The sequence below is a fragment of the Aquarana catesbeiana genome, linkage group LG02 (assembly GCF_042186555.1).
Source record: "Aquarana catesbeiana isolate 2022-GZ linkage group LG02, ASM4218655v1, whole genome shotgun sequence".
NCBI lineage: Eukaryota > Metazoa > Chordata > Amphibia > Anura > Ranidae > Aquarana > Aquarana catesbeiana.
In genome coordinates this window covers 187,715,328-187,731,425 of record NC_133325.1, presented here as the reverse complement: position 1 = coordinate 187,731,425, position 16,098 = coordinate 187,715,328, and the positions used below count along the sequence as shown (strand labels likewise).

Here is a 16,098-nt window from a genome sequence, read left to right as displayed (position 1 = left end):
TGGGCGGGACTTACGTATGCGTTCGCTTCTGCGTGCGAGCACACGGGCACAGCGGCGCTTTAAACTTTTTTTTTTTTTTTTTTATTGATAATTATATTTTGTTTTTTTTATTTTGACACTTTTTTGAAAAAAAAAAACAACACACATTTTTGATCACTTTTATTCCTATTACAAGGAATGTAAACATCCCTTGTAATAGGAATATGACATGACAGGTCCTCTTAATAGTGAGCTATGGGGTCAATAAGACCCCATATCTTACCACTAGGCTGGGAAGCCTGAAATAAAAAAAATTTCCAGCCGAAGCGGCGCCGTTTTTTGAATGGAGAGGCCGGGCGTGACGTCATAACATCGCGCCCGGCCTCCGATGATCATAGAGACTCCGGCGACCATCTGGTCCACCGGAAATCTCTATGATCTACATCCGGCGCATCCGCTCTCCTCCTCACCGATAGTAACGGTGAGTCGGAGCAAGCACCGGAGGGCGGCGGCGGCGGGGGGGGGGGGGGGGGGCGACGGCGACGACACACACACACGTCCCCTCTCGCCTCCCATAGGAACAATCAAGCGGCAGAACGGCCGCTATGATCGTTCCTATGGTGTAGAGATTCGCCGGCTGAAACCGGCAATATCTGAATGATGTCTGTAACTTCAGATATACCCACCCAAAGCCCAGGACGTCATATGACGTGGGCGGGAGGGAAGTGGTTAATCTCTTTTGGAATAAGGCTGTAACATAACACAATGTGGAAAAAGTTAAGCGCTGTGAATAATTTCCGGATGCACTGTGACTGTTGTATATACACAATACAGACACCAGAACAGGTTCGCTAAACCTTTTTATTGCATTGTCTTATGCAAGTGCATACAGCATATTACTACAAATATATATATATATATATATATATATATATATATATATATATATATATATTATATATTAGAGAGAGAGAAGTATTATGAACTACTCCAGTAAGAGGAAAACCTTGGCTTGAACAGAGATATGCAACATCTGTGAAAATATACTATTTCTGCTTGCACATCTGTTGTCATGTGTAGATGAATTCTCCCATTCATGTCAAAAGCACAGAAAGAGCAAATTGACAGCAAGAGTGCTCTAGGAACTTTTAAACTACACCTTAAGTGAATGATCAACAAAATGACAAACGGTAAACTTACGTCTTTATTACGAGGTGCTGCTAACTTCTGTTCCAAAACTGCCAATTTGCTGTCTATGTGTCCATTGATGTCTGTATGAATGCCTTCTGTGGAGCGCTGTGAAGCAAGCTGCACAGTCTTAGCACGCAGCAGTTTCTGCAGCAAGAGATGCCCGGCCTCTCCTTTGGCTCCAACAGATGCTGGGTCACCATTTGCTTCGCATTTTAGGTCCTGATTACCAGCAGCACCTTCCTCCACAGACTCTTCTTTAAGAGGCTTAGGTGCCTGCGTCCTTTCAGGGTTTTCTTGTGGAGGATTTGTAACAATTTCTTGTTTGGGCTGATCTTCGGTTTCCATGCTTTCTTCCTGAGAAGATGTCTTTATCTGCATGTCCTCAGTGTCATCAGGGCCTGACCGGCCAACAACCTCATTGGGAGATCCAGTACCTTTGGATTCCTTGCTAGCAGTGTCACAGTCTGTCACCTCTGTTGATTTAATAACTGGTGCATCAGTCTCCTGAACTGCGGTTTCATTTTCAACAGCAGTTGGTGTACTAGAGAGTGGAGATTCTGAATTTTGGTTCTGGTTGGATGCTGCTTCAGGCAAATCAATGCTAGGCTGAGAAGTCTGAATATGTTGTTCTGGGGAACTGCTCTGACTCTCTGGCTTTGATGTTATTGCTGTTCCTGAACATGGAGCAGGAGGATCAGGAGGCTCTTTCTTTGGCTCCTGTAAGCTCTCAAGTTGTAACTGTGCTTGCTGCTGACGTAGCTGCTGTAAATGCATTTGAAGCTGCTGCTGTAATTGAAGCTGTCTCTGGGGTGGTTGATTGAGCATCTGCTGTTTCAGCTGCAGGATATGTTGCACTTGCTGAAACTGCTGTAACTTCTGTTGCTGCATTTTTTGTTTCAACTGTTGAACAGTGTGGGGCTGACCTTGAGAAGACTGTTGTGGCTGTGTTTGTTGCCTCTGTGGCACCTGAACTACACTTTGCTGCAACTGACTTTTTACATCATGAGACTGCTGCTGAGTTAACTGTAGCTGTGCCTGCTGTAGCTGCAATTGCATTTGCATAGCTTGTTTATGGTGACCTTGCTGTTTCAGTTGTAACTGCTGCATTTGATTTTGTGCTTGTCCCATTTGTTGAATCTGTTGTGGGTTCTGTGTTGCTACTTGTTGTATAAGCTGCTGTTGTACTTTTATATTCTGAAGTTGTTGCAGTTGTATCTGTGTGTTTTTGCTTTGAGTCTGCAACTGTTGAGGCTGCTGAACATGCTGCTGTTGTGGTACCTGGTGCTGAAACTGTGGCAACACTGTAGTCGATTGAGTCTGTGGCTGCTGCTGGAGTTGTGGCACTGCTTGACTCTGTGAACTCTGCTGCAAATGAGATGCCTGCGGCGTTTGCTGCTGTGCATGTTGGACATGTTGTAAATGCTCTTGCTGACTAGTAATCTGTTGTGGCAACCCTGGGTAAGATGACAGTGACAGATGCTGTCCCTGTAATTGCGGAGTCTGCTGTGTTTCATTTTGTGGCAGTTGTTGCACCAGATTTTGTTCCCCTGATTGGGTTGATTCTTTACTTTGGGATTCAAGCATCTGATCAGTTTGTTGTGCAATATCGGTCTGTTGAGGATGCTGTACATCTTGCTGCTTGTTTTCTGTTTGCTGTGACGATGAAAGCTGAAGTATGTGTGGCAACTGAGTCAATTCCTGCTGTCCCTCACTCTGCAGTGTAGCTGAATCCAACTGGGGTTTTTGTTGCCCTTGCAAATGTTGCTGAGCTGGAGATGTAGTTTGCTGCAAATGTGGCAATAGATGTTGCTTAACCTGCTGCAGGGGTGACTGTTGCAACATTTGTTGCTGTGTTTGGATCATCTGTTGCATATGATGTTGCTGTTGTGTTTGCTGTAATTGCTGCATTTGCTGCAATTGTTGTGTATCTAAAACCTGCTGTGTTTGCTGAGCAAGCTGTACCTGTTGCTGTTTTTGTTGAAGTTGTTGTATTTGCTGTTGCTGCTGTGCTTGTTGCAAAAGTTGTTGCTGTAACAGTTGCAATTGTTGTGGGTTTTGCTGTAACTGTTGAAGATGCTGCTGTTGAGTTTGTTGCAATTGCTGGAGCTGCTGTTGCTGCTGCTGTGTGGGTTGCAATGGTTGCTGCTGCTGAGTTTGCTGCAATTGCTGTAGTTGCTGTAGCTGTTGTTGAACCTGCTGCAATTGCTGGAGCTTCTGCTGCTGTTGAACTTGCTGCAACTGTTGAAGTTGCTGCTGCTGTTGTTGCTGTAATTGCTGGAGTTGCTGATGTGCCTGTTGCAACTGCTGAAGTTGTGACTGCTGCAATGGCTGTGTTTGCTGTGCTTGCTGCAACTGCTGAAGTTGTTGTGTTTGCAATTGCTGAATTTGCTGCAGTTGATGCTGCAGCTGCTGAATCTGCTGTTGAATTTGTTGTGATGTTTGTTGTGGCTGCTGCTGTGTCTGGATCATTTGTTGTATCTGTTGAGGTTGTGACACTGGTTGGATTTGTTGTGCCTGCTGTGATGGCTGAATTTGCTGCTGTGTTTGTATGGATGGCTGAGTCTGCTGATGACTTTGTTGAAACTGTTGAAGCTGTTGTTGGGTTTGCTTTAACTGCTGAAGCTGCTGCTGCTGCTGTTGAGCTTGTTGCAGCTGCAGCGCTTGCTGGGGAGACTGAATTTGCTGCAGTGGTTGTGCTTGCACCTGATGCTGTACTTGCTGCTGAGTCTGCTGCATTTGTGTAATCTGGTTTTGATGTGTTTGTTGTAAATGTTGCAATTGCACTTGTGGACGCTGTGGTGGAGCTTGTGGAATCTGATGTTGTACTAGCTGTGTTTGCTGAAGTTGCTGCAACTGTTGCTGCTTGAATTGTTGGGATTGCTGCACTTGTTGCAACTGATGTTGGATTTGTTGAGCTTGCTGTATTTGGTGTTGCTGCATTTGCGTTGTCTGAGGCTGTGCTTGTATTTGCTGAAGTGTCTGAACCTGCTGTGTTTGCTGCAGCTGAGCTGGATTCTGTTGAAGTGGATGTTGTTGTACTTGCTGTTGCATTTGATATTGTGGCATCTGTTGCTGATTGGAGGATACTTGCTGTGGCATTCTATATTGAGGTGGAGGTTGCTGGGTCAAGTGACGTAAACTTGCTGTAGTCTGAGCATGCTGGGCAGCAGCAGAAGATTCTTGGTTCTGACCAACATGTCTTACAACACCTGGAGATTTTAACAAGGAGCTCCGATCAAGTTCATTTGCCTGTGGCATTTCAGCAGTGTTTTCTGGTGCCATTTTCTGTACAGTTACAGAAGCGCTATCCTCCGTAAAATTTAATTGTTCAGCCCCAACCGTTCCAACTTGTTGACCTGAGAAAACACCTCTAGATGGAGTCTGACTACCAGGGGTGCCATTTGACAATACAGCATGTGATGCCACAGACTGCACATTATCTTGTTGTGCAGCTTGTCTAAGAGCTTGGGCCTGGGCCTGTTGGTGTCGTTGAATCAAAATGGCCTGCAACTGGTGCAATTGTTGGGGTGTCAAGTGTCTCAGCTGGGGATTTTTTGCAATAATACTCTGCAGCTGAGCCCTTATTTGTGCCATGAGCTGGGTGTTCTGCAAAGTCATCAGGTTAGCAGCATAAGGAGCCTGTTGCCCACTTAGATTTGGTCTTTGCTGACCTAAGGGTTGTGAGAGGAGTTGTCCAACATTAGGTTTGGCCTGTTCATTTCCCGGTCCTTGCACAGGATTTTGTCCTAGTGTGTTCTGCATCTGAATTACACTTGTTTGTTGTGATGTCGCAGAAGCCATGTGTGTGTTCTCCTGACTGAGAGCTTGTTGAGGAGGATTTGGTAGTTGAGTCCCAAGGTTTTGTTGTTGAGGAGAAAGGATAACGTTCTGCTGCTGCTGCCTTACAGACTGCTGCAATGGGCTTGTTGAATTGAATAGAGTCTGCTCCTGTTCAGAAGACTGGTTTATCTGCTGCCCATTGCCTGATAACTTCAAAGGCTGCAAATCTGTTTCTTGGCTCAGGGAAACCAAAGAATTCTGGCTTAACTGTTCTTGAGACTGTGACTCATTAGGATCTGGAATTCCTGTGCTTGAAGTTTGTTGTTGTTGCTGTATTTGTGTTTCAAGTGTACCCTCTTGAAGCAGTGAGGCATCAGTCATGGATATATCCTTAGAATTCATAATTTGCTGAGTGTGAACACTTTGTGGATGACCTGGGAGGTTTTGGTTTGTGGGCTGCATCTGTCCTGTACTTGGAAGTTGTGATAATGTATTGCCTCCTTGACTTAGCACTGTTTGCTGCTGCATATGAGGAGATACTCCAACCAAGTTCTGTTGAGTCTGTGACAAAACAAGACGAGGCCCTACAATATTTTGTTGCTGAGCCATTGGTGAAGATCCCAAAACCCGCTGCTGCGCAATTAACATCTGTCTCTGTTGAGCTGTGTGATGTTGTAAAACAGATGCCTGAGGATGACCTATAAGGGTCTGCGAAGTTTGAGAAGCGGTTTGCTGTACCACCAGCCCATGTGAATTGCTCATCAGTCCGTGCTGCTTGGCCAACATTGCTTGAGACAAATTATTCTGAGAAGACAGTGGGAAATTTTGGTGTTGCTGCTGCTTCTGGGCTAGCTGTAGTCTTTGCTGTTGAAGCTGACGCTCTTGGATCATCCTTTGCTCAGAGGTAAGACCTTGCAGATTTGGAGCAGTTGAGTAGAAACCACTGGAGGTTCCAGGAAGAGCTGGGTTATTTCCTTGAGCTTGATGTTGTTGAGATACAGACTTCACAAAAGAAGTTCCATGCTGTGTTTGCATGGCTAAATTTGTCTGCAGACCACGCAGACCTCCAGCTTGTCCAACAAGTTGGTTGTGTGACATGGCAGATGCTTGCTGCATACTATGTCCAGCAATCATTTGACCTGGAGCCTTTGTTAAAACACGAGAGTTCTGGTTGGGACTACTGGGAAGTACACCACAGCTCTGTTGTTGTTGCTGCTTATTCCGGTATTCGGTCATTAAATTTGTATGCTCCTTCTGCTGTTTACGCACCTATTTAGAAGAAAAAAAAAAAAAAGTTAACAAAACAATCAAAAGCCTACAATAAAAATATAGAATTTAAAACTCCTCTAGTATGTACAACTTCATGTTAGGTTGGGGGAACATAACCAATAAAAGGGGTACAAAAATAACTGTATTCAAACATTTTCAGTTGTTTCATAGTAGAGATCCTAAGCAACAAACTCTGTGCAATAAATATGACCTATGAACACTAGAGAGGATATAATAAAACCAGAGAAACCTCCCAAGTGTTTTTTATTTTTTTCAAAAGGTGAACTTATCCTTTACATTTTTTTTTTTATCTAATTTTTAGGCTATTATATTTTATAAAAGAGGCAAAGGGAGGGGAGAGAGGAGCACCAAGCAGCTGCTAATGCAGCATGGTTTTATTGAATAATATGCACTCACAAACGTCTCCAAGTGGTAGGCATGTAAACAGCATGAGCGAGTCCACAGCCAACAAGAGATGATCCTGTCACGATCAGAGCCGCTGGGATAACTGGAACGCTGGGGGAGCCATTGCAGGGATACAAAAAGCAGCTGCGGAACCCCTGTAAGCTGTCAGTGGAACTGGCAGATAGCCAAGGATGCTGTGACCAATCAGGAATGCCTTTCGGCCAGCCTCCGAGATACGTATTCCAGCTGTATTCACAAAGCTGCCTCTGGTTATTACTTACCATTGCTATGATTTCATAGATAAACATTGGTCATTAAGCAAGAGTAGCTCGGAGTACATGTGTTCATTTGTATTAAATTTCATACTATATTTATTTTTCTTTTAAATTACTGATTTCACCTTTGACCACTAACAGGAGTTCCTAAGAGAAGTACTTAAAATGTAGGAACTAGTAACTATTTCATGTTTTATATTCATTCATTATTAAAATCCAACTACTGTGTTTTATTGTATATTTAAAATGTGGGGCCAGATAGATTTCTAATGGAGTATACCAGGCACATGGAATTAAAATTTACGGAAGGTGAGCAGTGTCTGGGAACAGAATCAGCTTATAAGGGAGCCTCAGATGTTTGACACATGCCATCACCCAAGAAAGTCCATTGGATGAAGTTTTGCGGGCAAGTACATGTGCAACATCTGATGTTGCTAAGAAACCTGAAAACATTTGGACATGCCAATAGTGACAGGCAAGAAAATGCTTATTATAGTGGCATAAACAAGCATTTTAAATGTGAGTTTGACTTTTGGTATTTCAATGAAGCATTTTACAATTTTATGCTATGAAGATTTTTTTTGTGTTTAAATATGTATATGTGCTATATAGTGCAGAGTGGAGGAGCGGTTACTGAAATATAAGCAAACAAGGAACTTGAGAAGAAAAGTGTTGAGCGGTGTTCTAAATAATTTACTAAGTGTTTTTGATAAATGTCTGGTGAGTGTTCTGAATTTATGTATATTTGATGGACTTTATATTTACAATCAATTTTTAGGTTCTAAAATAGGGGATATGGGTTTTGGGATTAGTCACTTACAGTGCCTTGAAAAAGTATCAAAAGTATCCACACCCCTTGAAATTTTGCACGTTTTGTCACGTTACAACCAAAAACTTAAATGTATTTTATTAGGCTTTTATGTGATAGACCAACACAAAGTGACACATGATTGTGAAGTGGAAGCAAAAGGAAAAATGGTTTTCAATTTTTTTTTTTACAAATAAATATGTGAAAAGTGTGGTCTATCCCAATAAAATACATTTCCTTTTTGGTTGTAACATGACAAAATGTTCAAAATTTCAAGGGGTGTGAATACTTTTTCAAGACACTGTATAACATTTTGAATAACGCATGAATGTTTTAGTTAATTATGTCCAATTTATACATATGTTAAAATATTAGTTATTCATATTTGAATAGCTAATGGTTTTGCATTGATTATCCGGGGGTTATAATATATTCCAGCAACTATAAGCAGGTTCTAAATCCCTCACTGCAGAGGTCTGGAATAGTGTTTCACAAAAGCAACTGCTTTGAAGGAAGTAACCACGAGAACCAAAACCCTCACGCAAAAAAACAGATAGAGACAGTCTGCAGAAAAGTTAGACAAAGGACATGACGACTCAGCCTTTGAAGTTCCCCCTGTGGAAGGAAATACTCTGGCACTTTGGTGTCCAAAATAAGTCCTAGTTAGTCCAAGCAGGAAAAGGGAAGGAGGAGAACTAGCTTGAGAAGATTTAGCGTCCTTCTTGAGTCCTCCAGTGAATTGATTGTGATGGAAAGATTGCGTTCTAGATCTGATGCCCACTTTGCTCGCTGGAGCGGGTCGTCTGGATAGCCACAATCAAGATCCCACGGGGGAGCAGGAGATCCTATACCAGAGGCAGTACTTTTGATGAAGACTCGCGGTGCCAAGGTCAGTCCAAAGGGAATGACTGCAAAACTGGTAATGAAGCTCCCCCACCGCGAACAGGAAGAATTAGTGGTGGTTGCACCAAATGGGGACATGGAGATAAGCACTGATGTTGACTGAGGCCAGAAAATCGCCCTGGTGTAGAGAAGCTGCTACCACTGTGCGCACCTGTCTTTGTCTGAAATATGCGTTCAGGGCCATCTGCAGGAACTGAACAAATTGTAATAGAAGCTCTTGAACCTTTTGGAGGATGGAACCAAGGCAACCAACCCTAATCCAGGAGCCCTTGAACGTCAGCTAAATGCTGAGTGGAAAGACGCAAGTTGGAGGGAAGAAAAGGAACACTATCTTGTAGCCAGAAGTGACCACTTCCAAAACCAAGAAGGCTGCCATGCGTCGGCCAGGAAAAAGGAGGGAGCAGAATTTGTGGACTGATGGGACAACTAAAGACCAAAATACCACATATATCCTGCAAATGACTGTTCCTAAATGTTTAAATGGACCTAGGGAAGCAAATGGTAAAGACATTTTTAAGGCCAAATTCATCTTTTCCAAAAAAATAAAAAAAATGCAGTCAAGGGGCCCCAGTAGATATTAAGAATCTATGCAGCTTTGTAAAATGGTCAGTAATTTTATTGTTTTACCTGTAACCATTCGGGTCCCCTCAGAAGCCTGGTTAAAAAAGCTCCCAGTTAGCAAACCTCACGTCCCTGCTTGTTTTTCACTCCTGCAATGCTGGGAGTGAGCATTCAATGTTTTTCACATCCTAGCACCAAGTCAGGACGTGGGGGGTTGCCAACTAGGACTTTAGACAGGCTTCTAGGTTGACCCAAATGGCCTACAGGTAAAACAAAATTAATGATCATTTTACAAAGCTGCATAGATTTTTAACATCTACCTTGCCTACATAGACTAATTTTCTGGAAGAGGTCAAAATAGCCTTAAAACTTACTACTTGCAAAGGAATCAGATGGGACAGAATTATGACAGTAAAGCAGCTCCAACAAACCCCTGGTGAATCACTAAAGCCGTTTTAGACTCCTTTTTGAATCTGGACTGGTTGCACATTAGCCACCTAACCAGAGCCAGTGAACTTTTCAAATTGTCATCCTCTCTTTTACTACTCGGTGTCAATAAGCATTGACGTTTCAGCGTCTTTTAGAGGTATCCCCTCATATCTTTCTTAGATAGGTGATGGGGCTTTGCTCAGCCCCCTTTCATACTGGGGCAGTTTTCAAGCACTTTATCGCTAGAAATAGCCTCTGCAAAGCGCCTCAAAACAGACTCCCATTCATTCCAGTGTGTCTTTTCACACTGGGACGGTGCGCTCACGGGACGTTCTGAAAAGTCAGTCAAGCAGCATCTTTGAGGCAGGTTGGCAGCACTGTATTTAACGTTCCAAAAACGCTCTGCCCATTGGAATATATAGGCAGCATTTTCAAAGTGTATTAATAATATGGTACACAGGTAATCCGCCCCCTCCTATGTGCCAAACACTGCGCTCATGGGACTAAAGCCTCACTCTCAGCACCCACTTAAATACTCAAAACTGTGCAAAATAATAAATGATTCACTATATACCTGCCCTCACCAATAGTAAAATCAAATAGCGGCGCTAAAAAACTCAAACTACCTAAAAAAAAATGTGTCTAAAAAATTAAATGTGACAAACTAATTAACAACTATCTTTACCATCACACTGTGATCTTGTGTTTATAATAAACAGACATTGTGTAAAACATCTGTGTAATAAATTTATATCAAAAAACTAATAACAAACATATAAAGTCCAATAATCAGTGAAACATAGTGATGTAAGTGATGGTACATAACATCATATGATATGATATAAATCTTCAGTGATAATATCTTCCACCACACCGCTCTGATTTGTGACTTCCACTCCCCTTCAGCGAGCAAACTCACCAGCTCTTTTTGCCTTACACTCTCGTGTTCGGCTCACAGGCTTTTCCCACACAGTAGGGGGCAAAGTAATAACCTCCAATCAATCCCCGTTTAGTATCCAGAGTATATATGCAAACGCTCTCTCCACATGAAAAAAAGGAAAAGCGATCCAATAGTGCAGTAACGCAATAAACTTTAATAAAAATAACACTCTCCTCCACCATTGAACTCACATTTCACAAACTTCAATCAAAGAGGCACAGCAATCATGGTCATCACCAAAAAAAACTCTCCAAACGATAAAATGGACGTATGGTGGTCACGGCGGACCCAGGTAGCCTAATAGCCGGTGACACTCTCACCCGTTCCCTGGAGTCTCCTGAAGCCGCTACCCCGCTTACTCATATGGCGCTTCCTGTCACAGCGTCCTACGTCAAGCACATTCGATTGCCGTATAGCCACGCCCTGACATGTAAGTCCTCCGTGACGAAACATGTCAGGGCGTGGCTATATGGCAATCGAATGTGCTTGACGTAGGACGCTGTGACAGGAAGCGCCATACGAGTAAGCGGGGTAGCGGCTTCAGGAGACTCCAGGGAACGGGTGAGAGTGTCACCGGCTATTAGGCTACCTGGGTCCGCCGTGACCACCATACGTCCATTTTATCGTTTGGAGAGTTTTTTTTGGTGATGACCATGATTGCTGTGCCTCTTTGCTTGATTGAAGTTTGTGAAATGTGAGTTCAATGGTGGAGGAGAGTGTTATTTTTATTAAAGTTTATTGCGTTACTGCACTATTGGATCGCTTTTCCTTTTTTTCATGTGGAGAGAGCGTTTGCATATATACTCTGGATACTAAACGGGGATTGATTGGAGGTTATTACTTTGCCCCCTACTGTGTGGGAAAAGCCTGTGAGCCGAACACGAGAGTGTAAGGCAAAAAGAGCTGGTGAGTTTGCTCGCTGAAGGGGAGTGGAAGTCACAAATCAGAGCGGTGTGGTGGAAGATATTATCACTGAAGATTTATATCATATCATATGATGTTATGTACCATCACTTACATCACTATGTTTCACTGATTATTGGACTTTATATGTTTGTTATTAGTTTTTTGATATAAGTTTATTACACAGATGTTTTACACAATGTCTGTTTATTATAAACACAAGATCACAGTGTGATGGTAAAGATAGTTGTTAATTAGTTTGTCACATTTAATTTTTTAGACACATTTTTTTTTAGGTAGTTTGAGTTTTTTAGCGCCGCTATTTGATTTTACTATTGGTGAGGGCGGGTATATAGTGAATCATTTATTATTTTGCACAGCATTTTCAAAGTGCCTTAAAAGTGCTGCAAAACTGGAGTTCTTAACCCTTTTTTGTGTTAAAAGCATCCCGCCGATTAAACTGCGCTAAAGTGACGCTAAAACGAGCGGCGCTTTAGTGCCAACAGCCGTCGTTTTCAAAGTGAAAGTAGCTTCAGAATCAAAAAGAAAAAAAAAAAAAAAAAAAGAGTACATCTGTAGTGTGGGCCGGAGATCCAGGTGATCCCCAGTCCCCTCAAACTACCTGTGGGGTCAGACATGTTTGACACTTGTGTTAGAATGATTGTATGACAGGTTGACTTTACATATTGTCCTTAAGAAATTATAGCTGCTATCTGCACTTATCACAGTTCCTTAACTTCAGCTTAAATGCAAATCAAGAGTTTTTTTTTTTTATGACGACTGCAAAGACTTCAGCTAAGCTAAGCTCAGATTTGCAGGTTACTAAAATTAATTTTATTTAGAAAAATGGATCCCTTCCTTGTATAGTCAAAGCTAAAAATCACAACTAAACACTTCACCTGGTCCAGTTGCTTCTGAATCTTGCTTTGCTGCTCAGTAACTAATTTCAGCTTCTCTGCATCTGCCTCTGGAAACTCTCGGCCTGCTTTCTTTGCAGTTCTTTGTTTAGCACACAGAGCCTTTCGGGACTTGCGGTGAACCCCAATTTGTTCCTCCAAGACTTTCAACTGCATCTGCAAGAGCTGCTGTGTGTGTAAGAGCCACTCTTCATATTGGCGCTGGTCTGCTTCATCTGTAATATGGAGAAGAATGATTAGGTCCAAATTGTCCTTTGCAACTCCGTATACACGTTCTCATGAAATGTGACAACACATGCACACTGCTGTTTTTCGTTTGCACACAACTGCAATTTGAGGCAAAAATACAGATATACAGTACTTTTCCAAAAAAAAAAAAAAATTTTTTTACTGGAATTCATTTGGATTTTGACTTTAACATACTTATAGCTGAACCAGAGGTAGATAATAAAAAAATCACCAATTTAGCTAGCCAGTATTCATTAAAAAATAAATAAATAAATAATTAAATAAAGCAGAACTAAACCCTCTTATTCGTTAAAGCCAAGGAAGCTGCCATCTTCTCTGACTGACCTGCAGTTGCCATGGTAGTGGATGTGTGATCAGTTAAGATGCCAACCACTTGATGGCTTGGCCTTTGGTTGTAAGCACAAACCCATGATAGTCATCATTTATGGTATGTATTGAATGTAACGGTTTTGGGAAACCATTAAATTGATGGGTTTAGTTCCACATTAAGTGCATTCTTGAGTGTAAACGTAAGCATCTGAATTTCAATTGGGTATTATTCCTGAATGGCAGAGATCAAACTGGGAGAGAGAGAGCAGAACAAAAAGCCACTTTGACTGCGTGACTCATGTTTTAACAATAATTCTACTGTGAAGGAGAGAGAAAGTGACAAAGGGGTGGGCTGAGTCGACCACTTCTCCTTTCACTGACCAATCACAGGCTGGGGGTAGGGGACAAGACCTAGTTGTATTGCTTAGCTGCTATAGAGAAAAGTTCAGTCTCCAAGCTGGTTGTGCAGTCACAAAAATGTATTGACAGAAGGCAAATCTTTTAGAATGTAAAACCACTTTCATAATTAATCTGTGCATTTATTTGGCTGACTGAAGTTCAGATTTAAAGCCCAATTTAGCAGCAACTATTTTATTTTAAATACGGTAAGTTTTCCCTGAGTGGGCAAGGGGTTATAATCAGTCAGGTTTTACTGGTCATGTACACTTTGAAGAGCTTTGATTTAATTCAAGGGAACTGGAATTGCTGGGAAAATCTCCTCAATTGATACATACAGGTGATACTCGAAAAATTAGAATATCGTGCAAAAGTTCATTTATTTCACTAATGCAACTTAAAAGGTGAAACTAATATAGAAGATAGACTCATTACATGCAAAGCAAGATATTTCAGGCCGTGATTTGTCATAATTGTGATGATTATGGCTTACAGCTCATAAAAACCCCAAATCCACAATCTCAGAAAATTAGAATATTACATGCAATCAATAAAACAAGGATTGTACATAGAACAATATTGAACCTTTGAAAAGTATAAGCATGCATATATACTCAGTACTTGGTTTGGGCCCCTTTTGCAGAAATTACTGCCTCAATGCAGTGTGGCATGTAAGCCATCAGCCTATGGCACTGCTGAGGTGTTCTGGGAGACCAGGATGCTTCAATAGCGGCCTTCAGATCTTCTGCATTGTTCGGTCTCATGTCTCTCATATTTCTCTTGGCAATGCCCCATAGATTCTCTATGGGGTTCAGGTCAGGCGAGTTTGCTGGCCAATCAAGCACAGTAATTCCACGGTCATTGATCCAGGTTTTGGTGCTTTGGCAGTGTGGGCAGGTGCTAAGTCCTGCTGGAAAATGAAGTCAGCATTCCCATAGAGCTCATCTGCAGAAGGAAGCATGAAGTGCTCCAAAATCTGCAAAATTTGCTCTCATCAGAAAAGCGGACTTTGGACCACTGAGCAACAGACCAGGTCTGTTCTTCCTTTAGCCCAGGTAAGACACTTCTAACATTGTTTGTTGTTCAGGAGTGGCTTGACAAGAGGAATAAGATTTGAAGCCCATGTCCAGGATCCGTCTGTGTGGTGGCTCTTGATGCACTGACTCCAGCCTCAGTCCACTCATTGTGATAGTCCACAACACTTTTAAATTGGCCTTTTCCTGACAATCCTCTCCAGGCTGTGGTCATCCCTGCTGCTTGTGCACCTTTTTCTTCCACACTTTTCCCTTCCACATAACTTTCTATTAATGTGCTTTGATACAGCACTTTGGGAACATCCAACTTCTTTTGCAATTACCTTTTGAGGCTTTCCCTCCTTATGGAGGGTGTCAATGATGGTTTTCTGCACAACTGTCAGGTCAGCAGTCTTTCCCATGACTGATTCCTACTGAACCACAGTAGGCAGGTGTTGTGGCTTAATTAGCCGATTAGAGTGGGATACTTTGTGCCTAGAATATTGCACCTTTTCACAATATTCTAAATTTTCTGAGATTGTGGATTTGGGGTTTTCATGAGCTTACAGCCATAATCATCACAATTATGACAAGTCACGGCTTGAACGAAAAGGTGGAATTATGACATCCATCTATCTCATATATTAGTTTCACCTTTTAAGTTGTATTAGTGAAATAAATGAACTTTTGCACGATATTCTAATTTGAGTATCACCTGTATATACAAACAATAAAAAGTTCTAACCCTTCCCCACTCTGTACCAATCTAAAAAGCAAATTAGGGGATGCAGAATGTTATTATTGCCAGATATAACAAATGCAGACACTTAGCAAAAGGAGAAACTTTGACTTACCTGTAAATTCCAAATCTTGGCAGTACATAGAGGACATGGGCTGGATATTCATAGGCTCTGTATTATAGGCTGCTACCTTCAGTTAAAAGATTTGCTGGGCATGCTCTCCAGGCATACTCTAACCCTACCCCACTCCTTTGAGTCTTTAGTTTTTTAGCAAGCAATGCAGGGTAATACAGAAACAGAGGGGAGAGTGGCCTGTGTCATGTACTCCAAGATATGAAAATTACAGAAAAAAGTCAAAAATTATTTTATCTTAAAATGCAAAGTACAGAAGAACACAGGCTGGATATTTATAGACCCTAAGCAAGGAAACTGGGGTGGGCAACAACATACGCGTGTATGTCTGATCATTGAAGGAGAAAAAGGCTGAGTTCTCAGCACAGCTAGAAAATTGACTATGCTGTGCTCTCATGTCTAGTGTGGTCAGTTTTTAATAGGGAAGCAGAGTGACTGGCAGGTACATCAGGTATTTCACAAAAAGGAAGCAACAGAAAGAACCAGATACTTTTTCATACAAGTACATGGTACAGCAGGCACATATCAGGAATATGAAATGATGGGCTTACATATTCTTTAAAAGATGTGCTTGGGGCACAAGACCACTTTATCCTTGTAAAGAATTAGAAAGGGCCCTTCACAAGAGAGCCGCTAACATGGAAACACTTTTTACATATGTGGCAGCCAAGGTGGCCACTACGCAGGAGAGATCAATAGAGTTCTCTAAGAGGTTCAAATGGTAGTTTCTGCAGGATAGAGAACCAAGTCTTGATACCAAGGAAGCATAGGATGCTGTAATGGGGGGTGCGTTTTATGAGACACTTAGAATAAAGGTTTTAACAAGGGAAAGCAAAACCATAGGTTTCTGAAACACAATAAATAAGGTCGAAACCTGTTCCTTGAGAATACGTATAACT

At 41.9% G+C, this 16,098-nt stretch overlaps 1 protein-coding gene across 5 annotated transcripts in view; it reads right to left on the bottom strand.

The window, feature by feature from the left end:
• KMT2D (lysine methyltransferase 2D) overlaps nt 1-16,098 on the bottom strand; it is a 247,640-nt gene that overhangs the window by 51,723 nt on the left and 179,819 nt on the right. For all 5 annotated transcript variants that reach the window (XM_073614049.1, XM_073614048.1, XM_073614051.1 and 2 more), the window contains 2 exons: nt 12,343-12,575; nt 1,180-6,219 (listed from right to left, as the gene is read on the bottom strand). In XM_073614049.1, coding sequence (XP_073470150.1) covers nt 1,180-6,219; nt 12,343-12,575 — 5,273 coding nt within the window. The remainder of the gene's footprint in view (nt 1-1,179; nt 6,220-12,342; nt 12,576-16,098) is intronic.